The sequence below is a fragment of the Agelaius phoeniceus genome, chromosome 2 (genome assembly GCF_051311805.1).
Source record: "Agelaius phoeniceus isolate bAgePho1 chromosome 2, bAgePho1.hap1, whole genome shotgun sequence".
Classification (NCBI taxonomy): Eukaryota; Metazoa; Chordata; class Aves; order Passeriformes; family Icteridae; genus Agelaius; species Agelaius phoeniceus.
The window spans coordinates 68,752,886-68,776,540 of NC_135266.1; the positions used below are offsets into that span (position 1 = coordinate 68,752,886).

At 39.7% G+C, this 23,655-nt stretch overlaps 1 protein-coding gene across 3 annotated transcripts in view; it reads left to right on the forward strand.

Annotated features, from left to right (window-relative positions):
- Positions 1 to 23,655, forward strand: part of STARD13 (StAR related lipid transfer domain containing 13) — a 243,359-nt gene that overhangs the window by 68,115 nt on the left and 151,589 nt on the right. For all 3 annotated transcript variants that reach the window (XM_054627871.2, XM_077173795.1, XM_077173796.1), the window contains one exon: positions 11,044 to 11,077. In XM_054627871.2, coding sequence (XP_054483846.2) covers positions 11,044 to 11,077 — 34 coding nt within the window. The remainder of the gene's footprint in view (positions 1 to 11,043; positions 11,078 to 23,655) is intronic.

The following is a 23,655-nucleotide window of genomic DNA, read 5'->3' on the forward strand; positions in this document are numbered from 1 at the left end:
ATGTGCATTCTGACAAAAGTCCAGAAGCCCAGCCAGAGAGCATAGGAAGATGAAAATCCTTTCTTGCATTAATTAGTAGGTAAAAGGGCCACTGAGAAGCCCTTTTCAAATGTTTCCATTCTAATTTTTTTTCTTGGAACATTAGAATATAGCAATTAGGAGGTAGCTTTTTAAAACTGAATTGCAATAACTGCTTTCTGATCTCAGATGTTGCATCATGAGTTGGCATTATTTTTAGTTGCTGTGACTGAGTAAATAAAACTGGGCAGAAGATAGATGTGAATCAGTAAGTGCACCCTTTACTGTGGGATTTTTCAAATTTCTCACTTGTTGATGCAATAATTTTCACTTTAAAAGCGTATTCTTATTGGACCTGACTTGTAGGTCTGATATAAATCTTGTAGGTCTGATTTATATCAGACCTACTTTGATTTAAGATCAGCTGAAGCAATGATGTTTTTTGTAAAATCAGTGCTTTTTGAAAGATGAATAGTGCCTTAAATCTAACTGTAAAAACAAATTTTAAGCAGTGGTCATTAATGTGAATTACACAAACAGAAAATAAAGAATGATGATATTTGTCTCACAGTGATTAAGGACAAAAAGGTAAAGGTATGCAAGGTGACAGAAAAATCTCCATTCATTCCATCGGCATTTAGTTGTAGTCCATGATGTGCATGTGAATGGTATAAAAATTGTTTAACAAACATGTCATAAATGTTAAGCAATGCTATGAAAATTGTCTTTTTATTTCAATTGTCTAAAAATTGCCTAAGACCACATTTTATGATTCTATAATTTCAAGTTCAGTTTATTCCATTGAGGAATTATACTGAGCTATGGAGAACAGTAACACTGTGAAGAGATTGTGGAGTTTTCCACTAAAGGATCCTTGAATATTTCTAGGAAGGTCATGGTGCTTAGCTACCAAAAAAAAAAAAGGAAAAAAAAGTAACAGAAATTACTGTTTGTCTGCATTGCAGAGAAGCATAAAACAAGTTCTTCATATAGGAACACAGGGTATAGAGATAATTCTGTGAATATATTTGTTTTGGCTGTCCATGACAGCTGAGAAGTAATACATACCAATTTTGTAACCCCTCTGTGGTGGTGCAGTTATTTTACTCCATTTCAAGAAGTAAAGTGGGTTTTTTTGGGTTTTTTTGTTTGTTTGTTTGTTTGTTTGTTTGGGGGTTTTTTGGGTCTTTGGGGTTTTTTAGTTTTAAAATAGCTTAGCCAGTACTACATATATGGAAATGAGTTTGAATCTGCTTTAGGCTATGCAGGAATGGGGGGAAGGGGGGAGGATGGGGGGCAAGGTGGCAGGGGGGGAAAATTTGAGCTAGTCCCTAACAAATTTCTTCTCTCTCCTGCAGTCAGAGAAGGATGCATGCAAGTGACTAAGTATCACATCGTGACTTTTGCCAATGATTTTAAACATGATATGATAGAGAAAAGTCAAGGTCAAAGCTTCTGTACAGACATTTTGTGATGTCTGTAAGACAGTAAATCATCAATTATAAAATATGGTGGTGGCTGTGAAAACCCTGACATCTCTGACTCAAAGTTAGACTTGTGTATTAGGGAGTGATATAGCTGCAGAAGTGAGAGACCAAACTGCTTAAGGATAAGCAGTAATCCAAGGGTCACTGTAGCAGTGGAGATGTTCATGACTAGCTGAAGAACATTTGTTTCTTTGTTCAGTCAGTGCTGCACTGACTTGCTGGAGGTCACAGATTAAGCCAGCAGCCCCTTCAGTATGTGAGCAGACAAATTCATGCTGTCTCACAACCTCAGAAATTTTTGCAGGGAAAAGATTGGAAGGGTGAGTGAATCAGAGGCACACACGCATATACATATATCTAAATTGTGTGTCTATACATGTGTGTATATGCCTACCTGGGGAGGGGAAGAGGGGGTGGTAAGGGTGCATGATGTGTATGTTGTAGAAAAGGCTTCTAGATCCAGTTTCTGCAGTGTGTGTTCAGTCAAATGCAGCCCACCACCACTGTTAGTGTATTTAGAAAAATGGATTTAAGCATAGTATTAACACGGAGCATGCCTTGTCTAAATAATTTCAAACCATACATGTCTGTTTGTCTTTTGGTGCACTGCAGCCCTCTTCTTCTTAGTTCACATTTGCATAAGGAGTTCTCAACTCCTGATAAAGCATAATTTCACACAACTTTTCTAACCATGTGCATAATCTTGGCAGGTAAGGCAAAAAGTAAGGCAAGCAGCTGGGAACACAGGGCTTTGAAGTTGTTTAGGTGTTTACATGGCAGTTATCTGAACTGCACCTGGGCATTTGCTGGCAGTGAACCCCACTGCAAAGGGAAATGTATGCTTTTCTATCAAAATATTAACTTTGCAACCAGAACACAAATGCATTGTCCTTTATTTATATGGGTTGAAGTGTTCATTTTGAAAATAAACAACAGAAGTCAATACACATCACAATCACTGGTTTTCCTATGGGCTACACCAGAATTTGCAGTGGAGTTGTCATTTCTGACACATCTTGTGTGCGTTTGCTGTGGAGGTGGTGAGGTAGGTGGCATCCTCTTACCTGCTGCTGGCACACTGGAAGCCATTCTGTTCATTCTTAGAAAGGGAGAACTATGAAACCTCCTGAAGGGAAACCATGTCAGTTGCCTGGGAAAAGTTTTTTTTAAATCTGGCATAACAGCTGTGATAAATAGAGACAAAGCCACAGAGGCAGACAAAAGAAAAATTATCACAGATTGAAAAGGATTTACAGCAGGTTTCCAGTAATGAAATGTTCTATAAAGACTAAAATCTATAAATTAAAAGATAAAAAACAATCAGAATGTCTGCTTCTCCTAAGGGCATCTGCCCTTGCTGGGGTGACAGAAGGGGCAGAGATGCTACCTAACATTTTCCACAGATACTCTCATGAAGCTGTCCACAGCTCTTCTGCTGTGCACAACTTCTGTACTTTCAGAAACTCTTTGGAATAAAACAATTATTTTCTTCACTTATCCCTGCTTTACCTTTTACTGAAAAATGGCCACGAAACAAACCTGTGTTGGTTTTCCTCAAGAAGCCTAAAATGTTGGCCAAGATTTTAACTGATGGCTAATACATCAGTATACTGGGAAAAGTGCATTTTTGTTTAAGACTAAATTACAATGATGAGTTTTATTGACTGCGAAGGAGAATACCCAATATCCACTTAGAGCCTAGCCATCATGAAACATTTCTGTGGACACTCAGTAGTGAAAACAAACAAACTGCTGCTAATGGCAGTCTGAAGTTCATTCCCAGCTAAGTACTGCTCTGGGCCAAGCTAAAATAACACCACAGCTGTAGCCAGAGCTCACAGGGCTTGGTTTTCGTGTTCTGCCATGGATTACTGCTAACTGCTGTTTGCTTTAGCAGTCACTCATTTCCCAGAGCAGCACACCAGTCCCCAGCTTTCATGCCTCTCTTTGTTGCTGTGTGACCTCTTGTACCTTTCCCACTTCATTCTATCTTTAAAATAGATATAGCACTTCTTCCTACTCAAGAGGGTAAAAATGATAGCAATGTGTGACTCACTGTATTGTTCCAGGATTGTAAAAAGCAGGGGCTCCTCTGGCCTCTCACTTTTGTTCATCTCCATTTGGCAGTTATTGCTCCTCTTGTTTGTCTTTCTTTCTCCCACCTCTGCCCCATCACATTTCCACCTGACCCCCACGCATATGTTGTGACAACTGCATTATCTCCAGTTTTTATTCATGTCTTTGTTTATACAGAAGCATGGCTGGTTATCTTAGCAGAGAGCTGAGCACTAATTGTTATTTGCATAGTTCTGAGCATGTTGATGTTAGTCCTGCTGCAGAGTCGAGAGTTCAGAATGACTAAGTGCTTCTGGGGCTTGGTAGAGGTAAAAGCATAATGAAGAGGACATTTTCTGATTTTATCAGGATGAAATTTGCTGAGACATGGCAGAACTGTATCCTGTAAGGAAGCGATCCTTAAGGGTGGGTGTTGGGAATTGGGCATGGTGAATTGAATATTTAGGACACCATGCAAACCAAAAGAGCCTACATATTCCACAAGCTGTTTCCTTGGCTAAATTCTTGAGGTTACCTGTACCTGCTTTGCAAGAACATAATACCCAACTGTCAGGTTAGATTTTAATTAGATTTTAAAATATTGGGCACTATTAAAGCATGTCTAAAAGCACAAAAGTGGGAAGTGCTATTGAGAGCTTGTGTAAGTGAAAGAGAATGGGGGTGTATCACCACTTTACGCCAGGTGGAACCAGACCTGTTTGGCTGCCCTGGTCACCTTGAAGGGCCATGGGGCATCTGTTTCTGCAGTGAAACATCTGTGTTCTGTCTCTCAGGTATATCCAGCTGGCCACAAAGGGCAAAATAATGACAACAGAGAAGCTGTTCTCACAGCTGGCTTTGGTTAGAACATGAACTTCCATGAGCACAGTATAGAATCCCTAAAAATTTAAGAAAATTACTATGGATATATTATAGCAAGGTAACATTCTGGAGTTTTAAATAGCTACATCTTCAAAATAATACTAAAAAAATAATAATTTTGCCTGTTCAGAGCTATTTTCTACATTAATTCCAGTGACCTCTAAAATCAATAGTAAAAGGTATAATAAAATAATATAAGTCTAAAAGGTATAATAAATCCTTGAAGGTGAAGAAGATACCTGAACTTATGATACCTTGGTGCCCTTTTTTAATGGTTTCAAGTACAAATACTGGTAGAAACAGTCTTTCTGTTTGGTGAAATGCTTTGCCAATTTGTAAAATTTTCTTATATGATTCAACACCAGGTTTTGCAAATTTCTTATGTAATGTAATACAATGAGTTAAATATTAAAGTAAACAAATTTTCAACCCAAAAAGTATTTTTTCCTTCAAAACTATCAAAATGAAACCCTTTAATAACTTGCTTTTTTATTTGATAATTCACATTCTCTGTTGAAAAGTCATGTCAATTTAATTTTTAAATGGAAAAAGAGGTGGGAAAAGTCCTCAATAGTTTCAAGTCCCAAATTACCACTTCTACTGATTCCCATATTATTGCTCTTATCCTTCTGTGGGATTTGTGGATCAGTTGCAAACTACTGCAACGTTTTTTTTTACTCTAATGTAAATGGTGGTATCTGAGCATACCTGTATATGTGGTGCAGCATAGTCAGCAACAAAGAGGCTCTTGTCACACAGAGGCTTTTTGCTAGCCATTAAATAATAGGAAAATTTTCATGTTCAGACTTTCACTAGTTGTACTGGGGCAAAATTTAGGAGATCAGATAGTTCAGTCTTCAAGACTATGGAATAGCAAACACAGTCATTTTATTCCATAGGGGAAATCATAGGAGAAGCAAAGGTAATATAGAGTGAATGACAGCAAAAAACCCAAGATTACAAAGTATTAACCAAAGTGTTTGCATTAGAGCAACATGTGAGACAGAGGAAATGGAGCTATAATGGAGCTCTTGTGATGAAAGCAACAAATTAAACAGCAGAAACTTTTTGGGAATAAAATTAATGTTCTGCTTCTTTTGATTCCCTGAGTGCTAGTGCTAGTGCAAGACAAATTGGCATGGCCAGCTGAGCCACAGGGATGGATGGTATCATCCAATCTGATGGCAAAATGAGCAATTGCAATGGTTTAATACAGTAAAAAATACCATGGAGGCACACCCTAGCACTCATCTCAAGTGGCTGCTCCTCATGTGTTGGAACTGAATCCTCCTCAATAAAAATTTGGTTGTAACCCCCCAGGCTGTAACTGCTTGACATATGGAAATCATATTAGCATCTGCTAGAGGTGAAATCTCCCTGGTCTGTTAATATAATAAATTCTTTTAGATAAGTATGATAAATTACATTTACTGAAATGCATGTTGCTTTATTGTTAGTCTTGTAGCTCATTTTCTTCTAATCTCACTTGGAACATTGTTGAAATGGTTTTCATTTTTATATACTTTATTATTGCCCTGCTCCACTTATTGTAAACATTTTTTAAATGCTGTTCAAAAGCTTCCACTTTAAAATAGTTTCCAGGTAGTTTTCTATTTGATCGAAGTTTTCAAAACAGCAGCCATAAGAAATGTCACATTATTTTCTAAACTTCTGTCAATAGTACATAGGCAAAATAGATACATATTTGTAGCAAAGAGAAAAAAAGCAATTTAATGACTCTTTCTTTCTATGACAGTTTTTTGAACTAGCACTGATCTTGGTGCAAAATTAAATAAATATTTAGACTAAATTAAAATGCATGTTAAAAACTGTGAGCGAGGGTAATTTTGCCAACTAAAATACTAAACAAGGGAAAATAATTTTCAAATTTTCATTGTGTCCTTTAACAGCTGTGCACAATTATTATGTTTTTATATCTTTAGGCAATATTTACAGTTTTAACTTTTTAGAATACAGCTCAGAGTATTAAGTTTAGGGTTTTCAAAAGACGTGTCTGTGTCCTCTGAATTCTTACAGATGCTTGAAATCCCCCTGTAGGTACTGAAAGGCTGCAGTGAGGTCTCCCCAAAGCCTTCTCTTCTCCAACTCTCTGTCTTCATAGGAGAATTGTTTCAGCCTTCTGATCATTGTGATCATTCTGATCTTTGTGGCCCTCCTCTGGGTCCATTCCAATAGGACCACGTTTTTTCTGTGCTGGGGTCCCCAGAGCTGGATGCAGCACACCCAGTGGGGTCTCATGAGAGTGGAGTAGAGGGGCAGAATCGCCTCCCTTGACCTGCTGGTCACTCTTCTTGTGAACAAGCAAGAAGATTTGCTTGAGTGCAGAATGGGGGGCTGTTTAAACTTCTTTCTTTGACCCCATCATGAATAGTTTACAGCACAGTAGCTCAGGTTCAATGGAAGAAATCAAGAATTTCACCTTCCCCCTGCTTTCTAACCTGCTGAAGAGGCCAATGTGTTGTGATGCAACAGGTATGAGGCAGAATCACATCCAACCAAGACCTGTCTTCCATGCCACAAGGGGAAATTCTCTAATAGAACTCAGGCTGTATATCAAATATGGTCTCTAATAAACACCTCTGCAGTGGTTGTATTTTAAAGGAAAATTATGAGCTCTGTTGTCAGCCTTTGACGATACATCTTAAGCAGCAGTTTCAACCCTGTACCAAAGATGGGTGCCAAGTCTCTGAGAGAAATCAAATTTCTGACACAGCAGTCTCAACAGTATTTTCTGTGGAATAGCTTCAGTATTGCCATTATTCTTAGCTGACTAATGTGCTCTAGGGCACTTGCAAGTGTCATCCAGACTGAAGTTCTCATTGCAGGGGCCAGGTAACTTCAAGTTAAGGCTAACATTGCTGTGTCATAATATTACTTCCCTTTTTGGGCTGTAGAATTTTATTTTGAAGTAGTAACTAGGATTTTCTTTCCTTCTGTAAACATCTTTCTGAAAGGATCTAATAAACCTGCTACACAGATGATTGAGTTTTGCATGTGGATTGCTGTTTTCCTCCTTTAAAACTGCCTATATGTCACTCTAATTAAAGCCTGGCAGGTCATTAAATTGCTAGAATGAAGAACCAGCATGATTTTTTAATCCTTATTTGGAGGACCTTTTTCAGTTTAGAGTACTTTCCTTCAGTATCAGTGAACCAGTAGGAAGTCATAGAGATTTATCCTTTTTCCTCTGCAAGGAGTGTCGTGTTTCAGAGTGCTGCTGCCGCTTGCTCACCACAAAACACAAGCTTACAGAACTCAAAGCCTTTTTTATTAACAGCAGATGTAAAGTAGTCCTGTCCAAATGCCAGGGTTTATTTGATAGCAGTGATATTTCTGATACCATATCTATGTTGAATAAATTGTCTGTCTTTTTTATTAAATGTCTAGGAGAAATATTTGCATGCTGAACAGATACACTAATTACCTTTTTTATTTTTTTTGGAGGGTGTGATTTCCTGAGAGTGAATGATGACAGTTTGACAGGTACTCAGAAATATCAGTGGAAGATATGGGCATGTTTGAAATGGGAGCATAAAGGAGCTAATAACTAATAGAGGTTGATGGGGAAGAGGGAAGCAAAAGACGTGGAAGCAAAATGGTCTTTTTTCTTTGAAATGGTGTATGATACTACAGGATTGGCTGGCATTACAGAATCCCTGGGCTGTTGCAAATTAAAATGGTTTTGAAGTTGTTCAAGTCAACCATTTCATAATCTGTGTCAGAAAAAAAAAAGCTTTTATGTGACAATAATGTTTCTGGGATGATATTAAGTCATTTAATCTAGCTTGATGACTTCCATGCCCTGATTACTTATAGCCATGAAAGATTATGTATATATCAGAGAAACAGTTTTCCAATGTGTATGTTTATTTTCCTTGTTGACTTTATAATGCTGGTGCTTTGCTTCTATCTTTACTTCCACTTCATCCAAGGAGTTCATTTGAGTAATTTGTTTCCACACAGAATGCCTTTCAAGAAAATCACAAAAACATTGAATTGTGCAGGTTGTAGAAGACCTCAGAGATCACCAAGTCCAGCCATTAACCTAACACTGTCAAGTCCACCATTTAACCATGTCCCTCATTTCCACATCTGCATCTACACATCTTTTAAATACCTCCAGGGATGGTGACTCTACCCTTCCCTGAACAAACAGTCTGTCTCAATGTTTGGTGGTGATTTCTGGGAAGAAGTTTTTCTTAAAATCCAATCCAAACTTCCCCTGGTGAAACTTGAGGCCATGTCAGTTTCTTTATAAATGCAACATGTCCACTTTCCTCCCACCAATAGATCCACAGCCTTTCTTTAGGTAGCCGAACCTACACTGAGAGTACAGTTGCCTTATTCATGTCACTGGCTCATCCTGCTCTGATCATGGAGCACAGGGTGACACTGTCCAGGCAAGCTTTTGGAGACCTTTGCTCACAGAGGTGAAAGTGGGATGGCCCTGCTGAAACATGGGACTGCTGAGGAGGAGGAATGGACCCAGCATCTAAACATTTCTGGTTTCTGTGAGCTGGTTTACATGCTTCAGCAAAGAAGACATGGCTACATCAGCAGAGCGTGTTTGTCTTTGGCTGCTGTTTGACACTTCCACTTGCAAAATTGTTACAGCTGGAGTTGTACGCAAATGATTTCTTTATTATTCATAGCAGCAGGTGCTGCAGCAGTCTTTTGGCTAGAGTTGTACTCTCTCGGTGTGTGGTTTCTACATATTTGATTAGCTGGTGCCATGCTGTTCAGATGGGTTGCTAGTCGTCCAATAAATGTATTTTGTTACACAATCAGTTATATAGTGCCTTATCATTTCCATAAATCACTTTTAGTTGGCAGCTTTCTGTTGCCACTTGAGATTGTTCCAGCAATAATTTGCATCCTTTTTTTGTATGGCATCCTAAAAAGATCTTGGAAGTTAACATAGCCTGGGTATGATTTTAATAGCTGGTGTCCTTCTGGCAGCACTAGAACACACAAACCAGTTATCCACAAAGGACTGACATATTTATTTTCGATTCACATATCATTTATGTATTCTTCAAGAAGTGCTTATCCAAAGATTCAGTATAGCAATTTAGGCATCAACCAGGCTTATGCCAGAGTTGTGATTCTAAAAATCAGGTGCCTGTCCCCAGGCAGGGTGATAAACAGCACTGCAGCTCACTGAGGACTGGAGAGACAATATGATATACCTCATTCAGAAAGGCATCCCAAAAACCTGGCACACTCATGTGGAACCTGCCTGTCCCTTGCCAATTGACACAGCCCATGCCTGAATTTCCTACTTCTCTGTGGAAATTAGATACTTTGCCACTAATGAAACATGATTTAGACTCAGCTACTCATTATCTTCCCATCAGAAGTGACCACTCCACTTGATCCCTGCTGGCTAAAGATAGGTCAACTTCAGCTGCTGCTAAGGCAGACCTTGCAGTGGAGCAAGAGGCTCTTTTAGAATGAAATTGCCTTGCAGAAGGAAAAAAAAAAAAAAAGTAGCCTCGCTGTGCTTTCCCTATTATTAAGAGAGATGCCTAATCAATTTGGTTCCATGCTCAGAGAAGGAATTTTCCAATATCTCTATTTTCCAAATTCTTCATTAAATAAAAGGTAAATAAAAAGCATGTTTTTATAGACAGATTCTTATCTAGGCTGCAGAAGCAATACTGACTGAAGAGATAACAGAGCACTTGGTGCATGTGATGAAAAGGTGCAGATGGTTGTCCATGTGGGGACAAGCAGATAACAGGAACAGGGTGTGTCACTGCAAGGCACAGGAATGTCTGTCTTTTCAGCTGCCTGCATATTGGGCACTTCACACTGGTACCTGGAGGAATCAGTTCACCCTTCTGTTTAATTAAGAAAAATTAGGTGCAGTACCACCCATTATGCTAGTTTCATTTACGGCCTGCATTGCTGACAGTGGGTGATCTATGAAAGGAAATGCATTTAATCACTGTCAACAACCTCCTCATCTGAGCACTGAAAGCTATTAAAGAGAAAAGTAATGGACCAAGAGGTGCATCCAAGTGTGGTGTTAATGGCATCCCTTTCATTTAGCATGGCAAACCCAAAGAAGCAAGATGAAAAATATGAAGAAAACAACATGGCAGGTCAGTTTGGCATGAGCCTCAATCAGAGCGACCCTCTCTTGGTCACAGATGAGCAGGAAACAGACATCTACCTTTCCAAGGCACAGTGTCCTGTTTCTTGCCCATCAGTAGAGCTGCCTACACAACTTTTCAGCAGCCTGTCTGCTCCCTGAGCCCCACCAGCATCGCAAGGTCCTTTCAGGCACGTTCCAGTGTGTTGCACCTTATATATCCTTGTGACACATAATCTGCTTGTAGAGTGTGCTCCTAGACTCACTCACTGCAGGACAGATGAACCTGACCTGAGAATGGGTGCCAGGTTGTCATTAGCAAGCAAAACTAGCTATTGTGCATAATTTTTATTGATAAGCTCTGGATTTTATGCTTTGTGTAAGGTAGTGACCATTAATAATTACATTGATTGTCATCTTGAAATGTGGAACTTATTTGAAGGAAAAAATTACCATTATTAAAGAAAAATCACTTTCTTTCAGATGCTGTTTCAGAAGCTGTGCAAGGAAAAAGCAGGTAAGGCTGAATTACTTCTTGGAAGTTTCTTGGTGGCTTGTGTAACCATGTGTGCAATGATGGGGGACCCAGGGAGTCTCTGCTATGAAATGGGTGTTCAGTGCATTCGTGACAATCTCTTCCATGCTGCTGTTCATGACCTATTGGTGTAGGATTAAGGTGGTTCTTAGGAAAGCTGATAATTCATCACCTTTTGACTTACACCTTGCAAGGTAAGTTCTGAAATAATGGGAACAAACCCAAACATTTGTTACTGGTGTCAGAGTGGGACTGAAGTCTTGCCATGGCACTGGTTTGTGTGTGTGTGTGTGAGAGAGAGGTGAGCCAAGATGAGGAACAGCTCAGAGCTTTTTCTGTCTCAGCAGTCACTCAGCAGCTGAATCTGATGAAGAGGCTCATTTACAGAGGCATATTTTTCAAAAAATCCAACAGCCCCCTGGGACCCACATGTCCCAGTTGGCAGAGTCACAATGGCTGATTTCTCCCTTAGCAGGATCCCACTATCTGGTTAAAGCATTTTTCAATATTAGCAGCATTAGTGAGTTTAACCATTATGGAGGCATTATTTAGGGCCAGCAAGGCACCAAGACCAGAGCAGAAAACAGAGCTAAAGACTCAGATACCCTGAACTGCACATACATTATCATGCCAGGAGCTAAGGAAAGGTTTGGATAGACAGATATGTACACACACAGAGATCCTGGTTCAGCAAGATACTTAACACACAATTAAACCCGCATTTGACAAAACCAATTAATTGCAACAGGCATAAGAAACTGCTTGGATGATTTGCTTAATTGAGAGTAAAAGTCTTTATTAAATTGTAATGAAGCACAATTAAGAAACACAGAGAAAAGGAACTGCTTCCTAGAATGTGGGTTACTGGGGTTTAATAAGAGCCTCAAACTTTTGCAAAAAGAAATGTTCTCAAAGTCTAGATGAATCCACCTTCCCACAAAAGTCTTTGCCAGCTAGAAGTATTTCAGTCATAAACCAGATGACCTCTGGAATCACCCATTTCTGACTGCATTTTCTGTTTTGTTAGTCAGGATGTATGCAGAGTGTGCCAATTAAAAGGAAAGCAATTGGACATCACTGCTGTAATTACTCCTCTGTCCCTAGATGACTTAGCATCTTTTTTTTTGCCTGAAGGACTAGTTTAAGCCAGTTTGCTCACTCAGTAATTTCTTCTTGCATCTGTCTCTGATCTAAACTGCATCCACAGTTCATTCCAGGGGCCAACCTTGAATCATTTAAAATCAGATGAATGCGGCTTTTTGGAGTCAATTTCACTGGTTCAGTGGCTCTGCTGGCAAACATAGTGGCTTAGCAAAATGACGGAAATCCTGGCCTAGAAAACTCAGGTCTCTGTAGGCAATTCCACCCTCATGTACTTTAATTCAGGTCAACAAAACATAAAGGCTGTTGAGCGTAGTGTAAATGTATGTATTTTCATTGAAGCTCTATACACATTAACTTTTCCTGCCTTATGATTTGGATGTGGATTTATTCCATGATGGTATTTGCCAATGAAACACATGCCTGGGTTTTTCCAAAGCTAAACAAATTTCAGAAGTTCTGAGATTGATTGAGCAATTGTTTTAATTGTATTCATTGTTGGATCAAAACCTCTCTGTGCCACTGAAGGCTGGCACTTTATAAAGAAAAAGGAAAACCTGTCAATGGCACATGCATTTTAAATAAAATTAATTATTTTAGCAGTGTTCCCATTTTATTGTATGATTGATTTTTGTTTTACTTTAATGACAATATTAATTTTGTCACCCAAAGAGATAAAATTTAGTGCCTGTCCTAATGGTAGAACTGTAGGATGATGGTTGAAAATCTGATGATTGCAGACATGAAAGAAGAATGACAGGTCATTTTCTGACACAGTTTGGTCACTGAGGTGAAACTTTAATCATAGAAATCTAGCATATGGTAGAGCTGGTAATAAATTTATCATTAAAATGCTTTTGGCAGAAAATGTTCATTTCTTCAAATAGAACATTTTACAGGAAAGGTTAGCATCCATTAATCTGTTTCAAATTGTTTCTGTAAAATAGGAACACACTTCTCAGCATGCAATTATTTAACAGTCTTCAAAGTGAGAAGTGTTAATTTTTATTGAAATTTGAAATTTTGGCATTGAAATCTGTTACACTGAAATATTAAAAAAAAAAGAGAGATAAAAAGAGAAAACCTGATTTAAATTATAAAAAAGGGAAAATCTATGTCTTGAGCTAAGAGACAAGGGTTTCTTCCAGACTTGCAGTTGCTAAACATTTCTGATATTTTCTGTGCTTTCTGGATAATAAATTTTCTGGTTTGGAATTTCTTGCATGAGGAGAAAACCTGTCCTGTTTATATCAGCCACACACAGAACACAGCACTCACTGTTCTACTCAGGCTTGTTTTCTGCATCACTCTCCCCTTACATCCTGACTTCTTATTCTTTCTCATTCTTTTTTGTCATTTATTCTTCTGATCCCTTTCTTGGCCAGAGCTCTAGAGCTCTCAGGGGCCAAGAGGGTCTTTTCCCAGACTGCCAGTGTGTCACCCTGCCCTCCCCACCAAAGAACACTTATAATCCCATCCTGGACAATCCCATCCCATCCTGTCAGGAGCTGGGGATGCACAGGGCAGCTCAGAGCTCCTGCAGCCAGGGTGGAGACTTCTGCAGCCCTTTCCCCAAGGCTGGGCTGTCCTCAGCTTCCAGTCATTCTCTATGTAAACCATTTTTGCATGTGAGAGGGAAGAAACTGCCCTTTGGAATGCTGTTCTCTTTCACAGCATGAGCTGGTGGCTGCCTGGGGAATGGGGCAGACACAGGAACAGAGGTCAGACAGCTCCAGGATGAGGCCTGGGGGGTCAGGGATGGGCCAAGGATGGGATGGGATGTCAGTCTGCAAGTTGGATCACATGGCTGGGCAGGGCTGTGGCAGAGAACAGCCCTGCCACAGCATCGTGGGACTGGGATGGACAGCTCTGGTTTGGGCTGAAATGGAGTTCCACAAAGACTTGGAAATTCATATATTTACATAATTTCACGCTGTTAAGTAAATACAATGTTATTTGGACTTAGATCTAGGCTGCAAATGTGGTGTTGCCCACACCCTTTAAGATGTAGTTAGGAAAGTGCAAGTGACAGGTGCAAGAGAGGACAAGCAGTTTGTAGTGGAAAAGTTGGTTTCACCCAGACAGGCTCACCCTTGGCCTGGGGTGAGCAAGTTCTCTCTTGGCTTTCTGTGGAAGTGGTAGACAGGAAGGCAATTCATATTTGTTCAGCTTGTATATGATGGCATTAATAAGCAAGTGTTACAAATACATAAAAAAATACCCTGTTCTGTGGCTTTACCAAGACCTGTGACAACATCAGATTTATCCACTGAACTCTGCTTTCTTTGGGAATGAATGTGGCTATCCTGGTGGTACCTGAGGTTTCAGCCATTAAACCGCATTCCTGCTCTCATTAATAGATGATGCCATCAATATGACTGCCCCAGTCCCATCTCCATGCCACTTGACCACTCTGTTCAAGTCATCATCATCATCAATGCTTTTCTTCTCATATTGCCAGGTACATAACACCAAACCCAGTCTGCACCACCTATCTCTTCTGCCCTTGCAGTGTAGGAGGTCCTAATTGTCTGCTGTGGTACCCCAGAGAGCACCATGCTTAGCTGCTCCTCTTGCCATCAGTTTGCTGCTGGGTTTGTAGGTAGCCTGTGGTAATCACTACTAAAACCTGGCTGACTAATGCTGTGTGTCCTTACTATCCCCCAGTATGTGTCTTAGTAAAAAACATTCCACTCAGATTGAGCATTCTAGCTGCCTAATGTATTTTAAAGTTATCACCACATAGCTCAAGATGACTAACACAGAGCACACTTCATCACTGGTAGGGAAAACGAGCCCTCACTTTGCTGGCAAAAATTTGAAGTCGGATTAAAAGCTGACACATCCTCTATTTTAGTGGTATGTATGAAACACTAAATATAGCAGTGTGCTCATGTATTTGCTGATGCATGGTAATGTAGTCTGTAGCAGAGCAGCAATGGGCTGGCAAGGAAGATGGTGCACTGCAGTAATACGATAAAATCCTCATGTGACCTTGGCCATTTCAGAAGTACTCCACGGATAATTGTGTATCCTTGACTGATATAATGCAAAATTCAAACAGGGGCAGCAGTGGTCCCAGGGCTTTAATGAGCAGCCTGATACTGCAATATTTGCCCAGGCATAATGCAAATGGGAGGAAGCTGCAACTCCATCTGGCTCTTGTTAGAAACTGAAGGTGCTTGATTCATCGCAAAATCAAACCTGAGTACAGAACTTTCAGCTGATTACATATTTTTTATGTTTCCTTAGTCATAAAAGGTTTTATGCTCATGGTTTTATTTTACCTTTGCTGCAGTCCCTGGGCAGGAATTATGGGCTAATCACACTCTGAACAGGGAAATGGATGTGGCTCATAGAACCGTATCCTATTCTGGGATTTTCCTCTTGCTTGTGAGGGGATGGAGGTGATCTCTTTAAGCTTTTCACTTGCCATGGATGCCTGGCAAGTGTGCTGGTGGTGGAGCTGAGGCTGTGACTGTGAAACCTCTCTTATCATCTTCTTCAGGGGGGAGTAGCAGCTGGATTAGACATTTAGCAGTGCCTTGTGTCTCATTCTGTCATTACTCCACCTATAAAAGTTTATCCAAGATGAAAACCTGATCTTAAATAACTGGAGAAAATAAAACATCCTTATCCAATGATCCTGTGCACTTACTAGAAAGCAGAGCAGGGTCACTTTGACATGTTTCCAGCACAAAGTGGAGGTGCTTGCTTTGGACTGAAAAATGAACAGGCTGTTTTTCTAAAGAGTGAAAGTAAACTACCGAATAAACCCAGCTGTTTGGTGACCTTGGCCTCTTAACTAGTTATGCTCTGTGTTGTTCAAATTAGAAGCAGGTAGAGTTGGTGCTTGTCCTGCAGTCAGTGCATCAGAGGGTCATTTCATTTGGCTCCAGTTCTAACTTTTCTGCAGTGCCAGTTTGGCTTCCAAAATTAGGCAGTGAGATTGCCTCTTCCTTTCATAATCAGAAATGATAGAACAAAGCCCTTCTTTGTTCTTCTAAAAAGGCAAATCTTTGCTAGTCAGCTCTTACTGATGTATTGGAGTAGTTGAGGGCACTGGGATCTTCTGCTCTCAAAAGCAAAAGGAAAATGAGATATTGCTGTTTCTCAAAAAAACCTGCACAAAACAGCCAGGTATAGATTAGAAATTTATATGTTCTAGTATGTGAATTATAGACAAAAGCTTGATCCATTAAGAAGTACTCTGAATTTTATATAAGACATTTCTAAAACAATAAATCAGCAATGTATAAAAACACTTTATACACACACAACTACTCAATGTCATTCTAAATATCTTTCCCTATTTCTCTGCTCCATGGTTCTTTCTGTGACTTTGATTTTTAGTCAACATTTCTAATAAGAAAGAAAAATAGTGAAAATAGAGATGATAAATATTGAAAATAATATCTAGTTTATAATTGTACAAAATATTGGTCATTTCAGAAGGAATATTTTATAAATACTTTTCCTAACTCAATTTGGTTACAGCTTGGACTCCTAAGGAGAGCTGAACACTAAGCAACTGGTAGAGTAGCTTGGGTTTGTAACAATTCTTGAGATGTGACAGGAACCTTGCTGTAAGAGGTGATCTAATTCAGATTGATAAATTGCTCTAAAGTTTTGCCTCTGTTGGAATTAGGTGGTGTTGGTTTCCAGCAACTAAGTTCATGGAGACACAGGACTCTCGAGTAATTTTTTTCTTTAACTGAACAATTGCCTGACAAAGGTTGCAGACAGACAGCCATATTCAGCTCCCTTGCTCTTGAGCAGCCAACTTGTTTTAAACTGGGGGCTTCCAAGAGTCGTGGCAGAGACCACATTTTGCCATTTAACATTTATTCCAAAAGCAACAAATGCCTGGAAAATTTTCATTGAATAATAATAATTTTAAAGTATATTTGTTTCCTGTTTCAATTAGACCTTTCCCTCAGACTTCTCTGACAGCCACAATGCAAGCTATGTCCTTGTATTTTATTTCCTGTGCAAGACATAACTCAGAAGTTTGAAGGTTAGACAATTTTTAACCAATGTTAAAGTATACAAGCAGCAAAATAAACCTTTAGCTTTCTATTATGCTAACAAAGCATTAAAGCTCTGAGAGACACACAAACAAAGAATCTATATGGTAAGAACCTTTTGTCTTCACAGAAAGCATTTCTAATGGGTAGCAGTTCCAACAGTTTTAGTGTTTCCCATTAGAAAACATTTATACTGCAACAATTCTTTAGGTTCAGCTTTTGTTATTTAACTCTTTAGTATCACTTCCTAAGCATTAATGTTTAAGGTTTTGTGCTGCATCAGAGTGACATGCATCATCTCTCTGAAAAGCTCAGCACATAAGATGGATTTTGCACTGATTCTTTGTTTGCAAGTCAGGCAGGAAAACATAGAGAAAAGCTTCTGGCTAGAACATACTGCAGAGTATTTGGGACAATAAAGAAATCAAACAAAGCAGTCAGCTCCTGGACTTTTGCAACATAGGACCTTTTGTGGGGCTGCACTCAGACCATGCCACTGTTCCCTGCTATTGAACAACATGCCGTGGTTCAGGCTCTGCTCAGAGGAGATGGCCATGGTTCAAGGACACACGGACACAAGGACACCTCCTCTCCTGTGAGCTACACAGGGTCTGTGCAGCTGTCACTGGCTGTGAGCAGAGGCGCCTCCTTCCACTTCCATGAGCACCATGGAACTGTGGCTCATGCCAGAACTGAGCACAGGACCTCATGGCATGATCCTCAGCAGCTTGCAGTGAGGTAGTGACTGCATTAATTGGAAGTAATCACTGCATAAGTCTCTCCCTAAATATAATGGGACCACTAGAGGAGGACAAAGAGCTATGTAGTGTTGGTGTCAACTACTAAGAAACAGGAGCCTTTTTAAAAGATTTCTCAGCTGAAAACCATCCAGTCTCTGCCCTTCCTGTTCTCTGTATTAGATTCCACCCAGGCCAGCAAGTTGCTATGACAGAAATGCACATATAGATGCTGGTATTTATTGAGTGCTCAGCACAAGGCATAAACAAATTAGTAAATTCCACCATGCTGTCAAGCCACCACTGAAATGCAGCCAGAGGAGGAGACTGGGGCTGCGTATGAATACAAAACACATACCAAAGCCATCCTATATATCATTCCATTTCATACAATGACATCTGTCTGTTGTGATCTTGGCTCTGCGTCTTTATGAAGGCAGAGCAATTGGAAAGACAAGTTCAAGAAAACAGATGGCCAAAAGGCAAAAGGTTGCTTTACAAGTGGGTATTATTGAGTGGATCTGAATCTGCTATTCTAGCCTTCATAAAGTGTAGGCTTTTGACATATAGTTTGGGAAGGTAATGGCTGTAGGTTTTTATTTTATATTTATTTATCTTGGATATATACCTACCCTGGAATATTTCTTGGTTTCCAAAGACACTGTTATATAAGGTTTCTATGATTTAACTCTGAGAAGTAAACTGATTCTAGCATAGAATCTTGCAGGTATATCCTGTAGAAAATTAGGGATTTTTTCTTTGTAGAGTGAAACTCTCTGCCAGTTGCAGTCATCAGCAACTTTTTGGGATTATACTTAGTCTCTTAATGATGCATTTTTAGCTGTAGAGAAAATTATTTGTATCTATAAAGAAAAAAAATAGCCTCTACTTTTCATGGATTTCAGAATCAAGTAGCTGAGGAAATGGGAGACATATATATATATATATATATATATATATATATATATAATATACATATACATATATGTGTATATATATACATATATATATATATATATAAAAAATAGGAAATATTATATTTCATAAAATGTACATAGTTCTTTCAGGAAACTCTTAAAAATGCTGCTTACTTGGATTACTAATAAGGTCATTTATTATTTTTAAATTTTTTGAACTGAGGTAGTGACAATTGGCCTCAGGCCCAGAGTAGTGTCCTTGTGAGCACTGTACAGGCAGAACAAAGTCCTTCCCTCACAAACCTTATAGCTTTACATTATCATCGACCGTTTTCATACAAAAAGGTGACTTAAAACATTTACATTTGTTTCTAATTCAGCATTCAAATAATTTCTCAGGAGCTTATTTTCATTCATGTTGGTCCATGAACTGGTTGGTGTCCAGGTTACAGTCCCCATCCTGCCAGGTGCTCTTTGCTGTGCCATTGATTCATGCTAAGCTTGGCTCCAGGAAGGGCTTACAGTAGCACTGTGGCTGTATGGAGAGCTTCCATACCTGCTTGTGCATGCCCAAAAACACCTGAGTGGTCAGCATTGGCTCAGCCAGCTGCAGCTCAAGGCTTCTTAGTGCAGAAAAATCAGAGAATTACTGTCTATGGGAAGTTGGTGATTCACTTCTGTCAAAGAAAGATAGAAGGGTCTGGGGTACAAAATAGGAGGGAGAGATTCAGAGAATAATTTCTTCTGTGCTTGCTTCCCAAAGCAGTGAAGAAGGAATATGGAGAGAAATAATTATAACATCCCCCAACCAACTGGTCTTTTTCCAGCCTTCCCCAGAAGTAAATGCTTTACTGTCCATGCCAGGACTCCATCAAGAAAAGCCACAAATTTTGATTTCCAGGCTTTTTGAGTAGGCAAAGCAGGTATAAGGCTGCAGGTTCTTTGTCATCACTAGCAGACTACTGATATTGAGATCTGTTTGTTTGATAAACATATAGCAAATAAAGTTAGCCCTTACTTTCACACACTTTTCTGCTGACCAACACATGGTCAAAATCTGGACTCTCATGTGGTAAGAAAAAGGTAAGATGAGTTTCCAAAGTTAAAATAAACTTCTGAAACTATTTATGAGACAGACAGAATTGATTCAGTACATTCAATGGCTGGATGATGCATTGGAGAACTCAATATATTCAGTAGCATAAAGTGCACCTTTTCATTTGTTGCTTTTGTTGCTGTGATCCTCTTCTATACTTCTGGATTTTTTTAAGTATAACAACAACCTTATAGGGATGATATCCAGAGTATTAAGCTACACCTAGGTAAGTGAGTGTATACAGAAATATATGAGAGTGTCTCTAATTTGCTGTGATGTATACATTGATGTAAGTATAGTATACTGTGCTTCCTTAGGTCTTGATAAACTCTGTATCTTGTGAGGGCTCGGAAGGAAGTAAATTTACTCTGTAAGTGTTCATTTGAAACAGCTACACTTTATTCTTAACAAAATTTGAATGGGAAGAGAGGAGTTCTTTCCAGTGAAAGAACTTGGGTTTGATCCTTCTTGTAGCAGAGTCTGGCACACTGTCCTTGGCAATGTCAATGCAAGCCAAGTGGAGTGATGGAGTGCAAGAGTTCTGGGCTGCAGGGCTGTCAGGCATGAATTTCTGTCCTTTGGAAATGGAAGAGCCACCTCCATTTACAGCACTAGGTATATGTCATCAGTATTCTTTTAGATGTCACAGAGAAGCTGCTGCTGGGTTCTGGCAGGAAGCACTCCCCCACACCCACTTCAGACTTCTTCTCTTTGCCTCCTCTCCTGTGAGCAAAAGCTCTGTCAAAAAAGCACTTTTATTTGGGCCAGGAACAGAGGCAGCTGATACTCAGCTAGTTATTTTGATTGCCTGGCTGGTAGGGGTTGGGGGAACAGATAATGTCAAGATTTCCTCTGCATTCCAGATCTGTTTTCCTCCTACGGTTAGCAGGCGGAGAGTGTGACTTTTCCCACTCAGCTTTTCCCACAGTCAGTAAGACTTATCTGACAACAGAGTTAGTGTCAACTGTCCAAAACTAACTAGGAGATATCTTCCTTTCACCACTCCTGTGCTGTTATTGCTTATCAATGTCACTCTCCAGCTTAAATGACTGGTTAATTTACAGACATACTGAGACAAATTCATGTCTGTTGCAGCTTTGGTGAGCTCAGTAGAGTTATGCTGAGTTTGGCCGTGGGTGTCTGAAAAGTGCAAGTGGTAGGAACGTGATACTAACAGAAACAAGAACATTGCAACAGTCAAAACAAAAAGGAAGCCCTAAGCCTTGGCAGGATGCCCATTTCAGATTTTGGAGTGTGATCCAACAAGGTGTTCATGTTTTACAGCTGGTGCTGCAAGAGAAAAGTTGTTATTCAACAGCAAAACAATTCCTACATCTCCACATCAAAACACAGCCCATGTTAAAAAGCAACAAAGGAAGAAACAAGTTACAGGCTTTCAGAACACAAATTCTATTGAGAATCATGATGAATTTGCTTTTAGATCTATTAGAGACTTTGAAAAGACTAGAGTGAAACTGAAGCACACTCAACCTGAGATTGTCAAATGAGTCTAAAAGGGTTGAATACTGAAATACTACTAGGATTCCACAGAAACAGGAAATGTGAGATGGAATTGATACCTCCAGCTTTACCTCCAGTCCAAGATGGCTTTCTAAGAACCTCTTCTGTAACTGGGGTAGAGATGCTTTTTTAAATTGTAACATCTTTTTCAGCTAGATCAAGTCCTGCTCCATAGACCTACTGTGGCAACCTCTTCTTGACAGATGGTTTGGGATGGAATGAGATATCCTCTTAAGGACATGTGTTTCCAACAATCCCTTCCAATCTCCCTCAATTCTCTTTTAACAGTGGGTGTCCAAAATTCAAGGAAGGAAAATCTGTTGCTTTTCAAATTTTATTAACATTTCTCTTTCACAGATGAAGTTAAAATGAATGAAGTGCAAACCCAAGCATTATAAAGTTAACTTGGTTAATTCTGTTAACCTGGACTAGCAGTGCAAACAGAAATCATTCCATGCAGAGCACTTTGTTCATTGCTCTGCTCACTTCTCTACACCATGCACAAATCCCACATACTGGTTTTTTTCTGTGATAGTCTTCTGGACTCCCCTGTATCTGTTCCCTTTCTCTACATTTCCTTCTTTGCAAAATCCAGTTTTAGTTTTCCTCCTTACCACTATTTAGTTTCTTCTTACAGTCCCAGCCATTTTAGAGTCTGATTACTGTCCTGCTCAAGATGCCTTAAAGTGGCCTTCCTTCCTTCCTTCCTTCCTTCCTTCCTTCCTTCCTTCCTTCCTTCCTTCCTTCCTTCCTTCCTTCCTTCCTTCCTTCCGCCACTTCCGCCACTTCCGCCACTTCCGCCACTTCCGCCACTTCCGCCACTTCCGCCACTTCCGCCACTTCCTTCCACCACTTCCTTCCTTCCGCCACTTCCTTCCGCCACTTCCTTCCTTCCTTCCGCCACTTCCTTCCTTCCGCCACTTCCTTACGCCACTTCCTTCCTTCCGCCACTTCCTTCCTTACGCCACTTCCTTCCTTACGCCACTTCCTTACGCCACTTCCTTCCTTCCACCCCTTCCCTTCCCTTCCCTTCCCTTCCCTTCCCTTCCCTTCCCTTCCCTTCCCTTCCCTTCCCTTCCCTTCCCTTCCCTTCCCTTCCCTTCCCTTCCCTTCCCTTCCCTTCCCTTCCCTTCCCTTCCCTTCCCTTCCCTTCCCTTCCCTTCCCTTCCCTTCCCTTCCCTTCCCTTCCCTTCCCTTCCCTTCCCTTCCCTTCCCTTTCTTCCTTCTGCCTTTCCTGTTGGCTCTATTCCATACCCCTGTGTTGTCCAGAGCATCTTACTCCTCTGTGGTTCTCAGTGAAATGGACAAATGTCTCTGCAAGGTCTCTAAACCCATGCATAATACATCTTCTTCACCCTTGCAATCAAAACAAGTCCTTGCTTTTCTTTCTGCTGGTTAATGGACACATTATGGTCTATCATTGCATCACCAATGAGTTATGTCTTCTTGGCTGGCTGGGGATTAGCCACCTTTCTGAGTAATAACAAGCAAGGTTTAAAAACTGAGGACCAAAAGCTGAAATTCCAGATTCCTGTTTATATTCCCAGATGATGACTTGTAGCCACTTCTAAAAATTGGAAAGGAACTTACACCCTAAGTCTTAGGGGCACAGTTTATAAAACCATGAAATTTTTGTGCCTGGATAGAGTATTTCCTTAATGCCTTTTCCTTAGCAGACGTAATGCTTGGATGTGAGTCCATTCTGGAATCTTTTTTGCAAATAAGAGACAAAGAAATTTCCACTAAACATGGAAGTGCTGGAACACATTCATCAGGTTCAGCTGTCCAAGGCAGATAAAATGATACCCATTTTTAAAGTTGAAAAAAAGTCATTGTGGACAAAAAATAATTACTGCTTCCCACATTAATTATCATATGTTTCTGAAAATAACAAAGCAATCTGTAACATTCCCAAATGAGAATACAGATGTAGGATCCAGTATGAGTTTGTAAAAAGAAAAAAGAAGCTGCTTTTGTACAGAAAAACAGGAAGAGATAAAACTTATCTTGGCTTTCAAAACTAATATTGCAGAGATATTCAAAACAGAGATGAAAAAATGTGAGAAATCAGTGTGGGAAGCAAATTTTGGTCATAGAACATAAACTTCATAAAAGATCCAAAGACACATAAATTGAACTTGTCAGTTTTCAGAATAAAGAG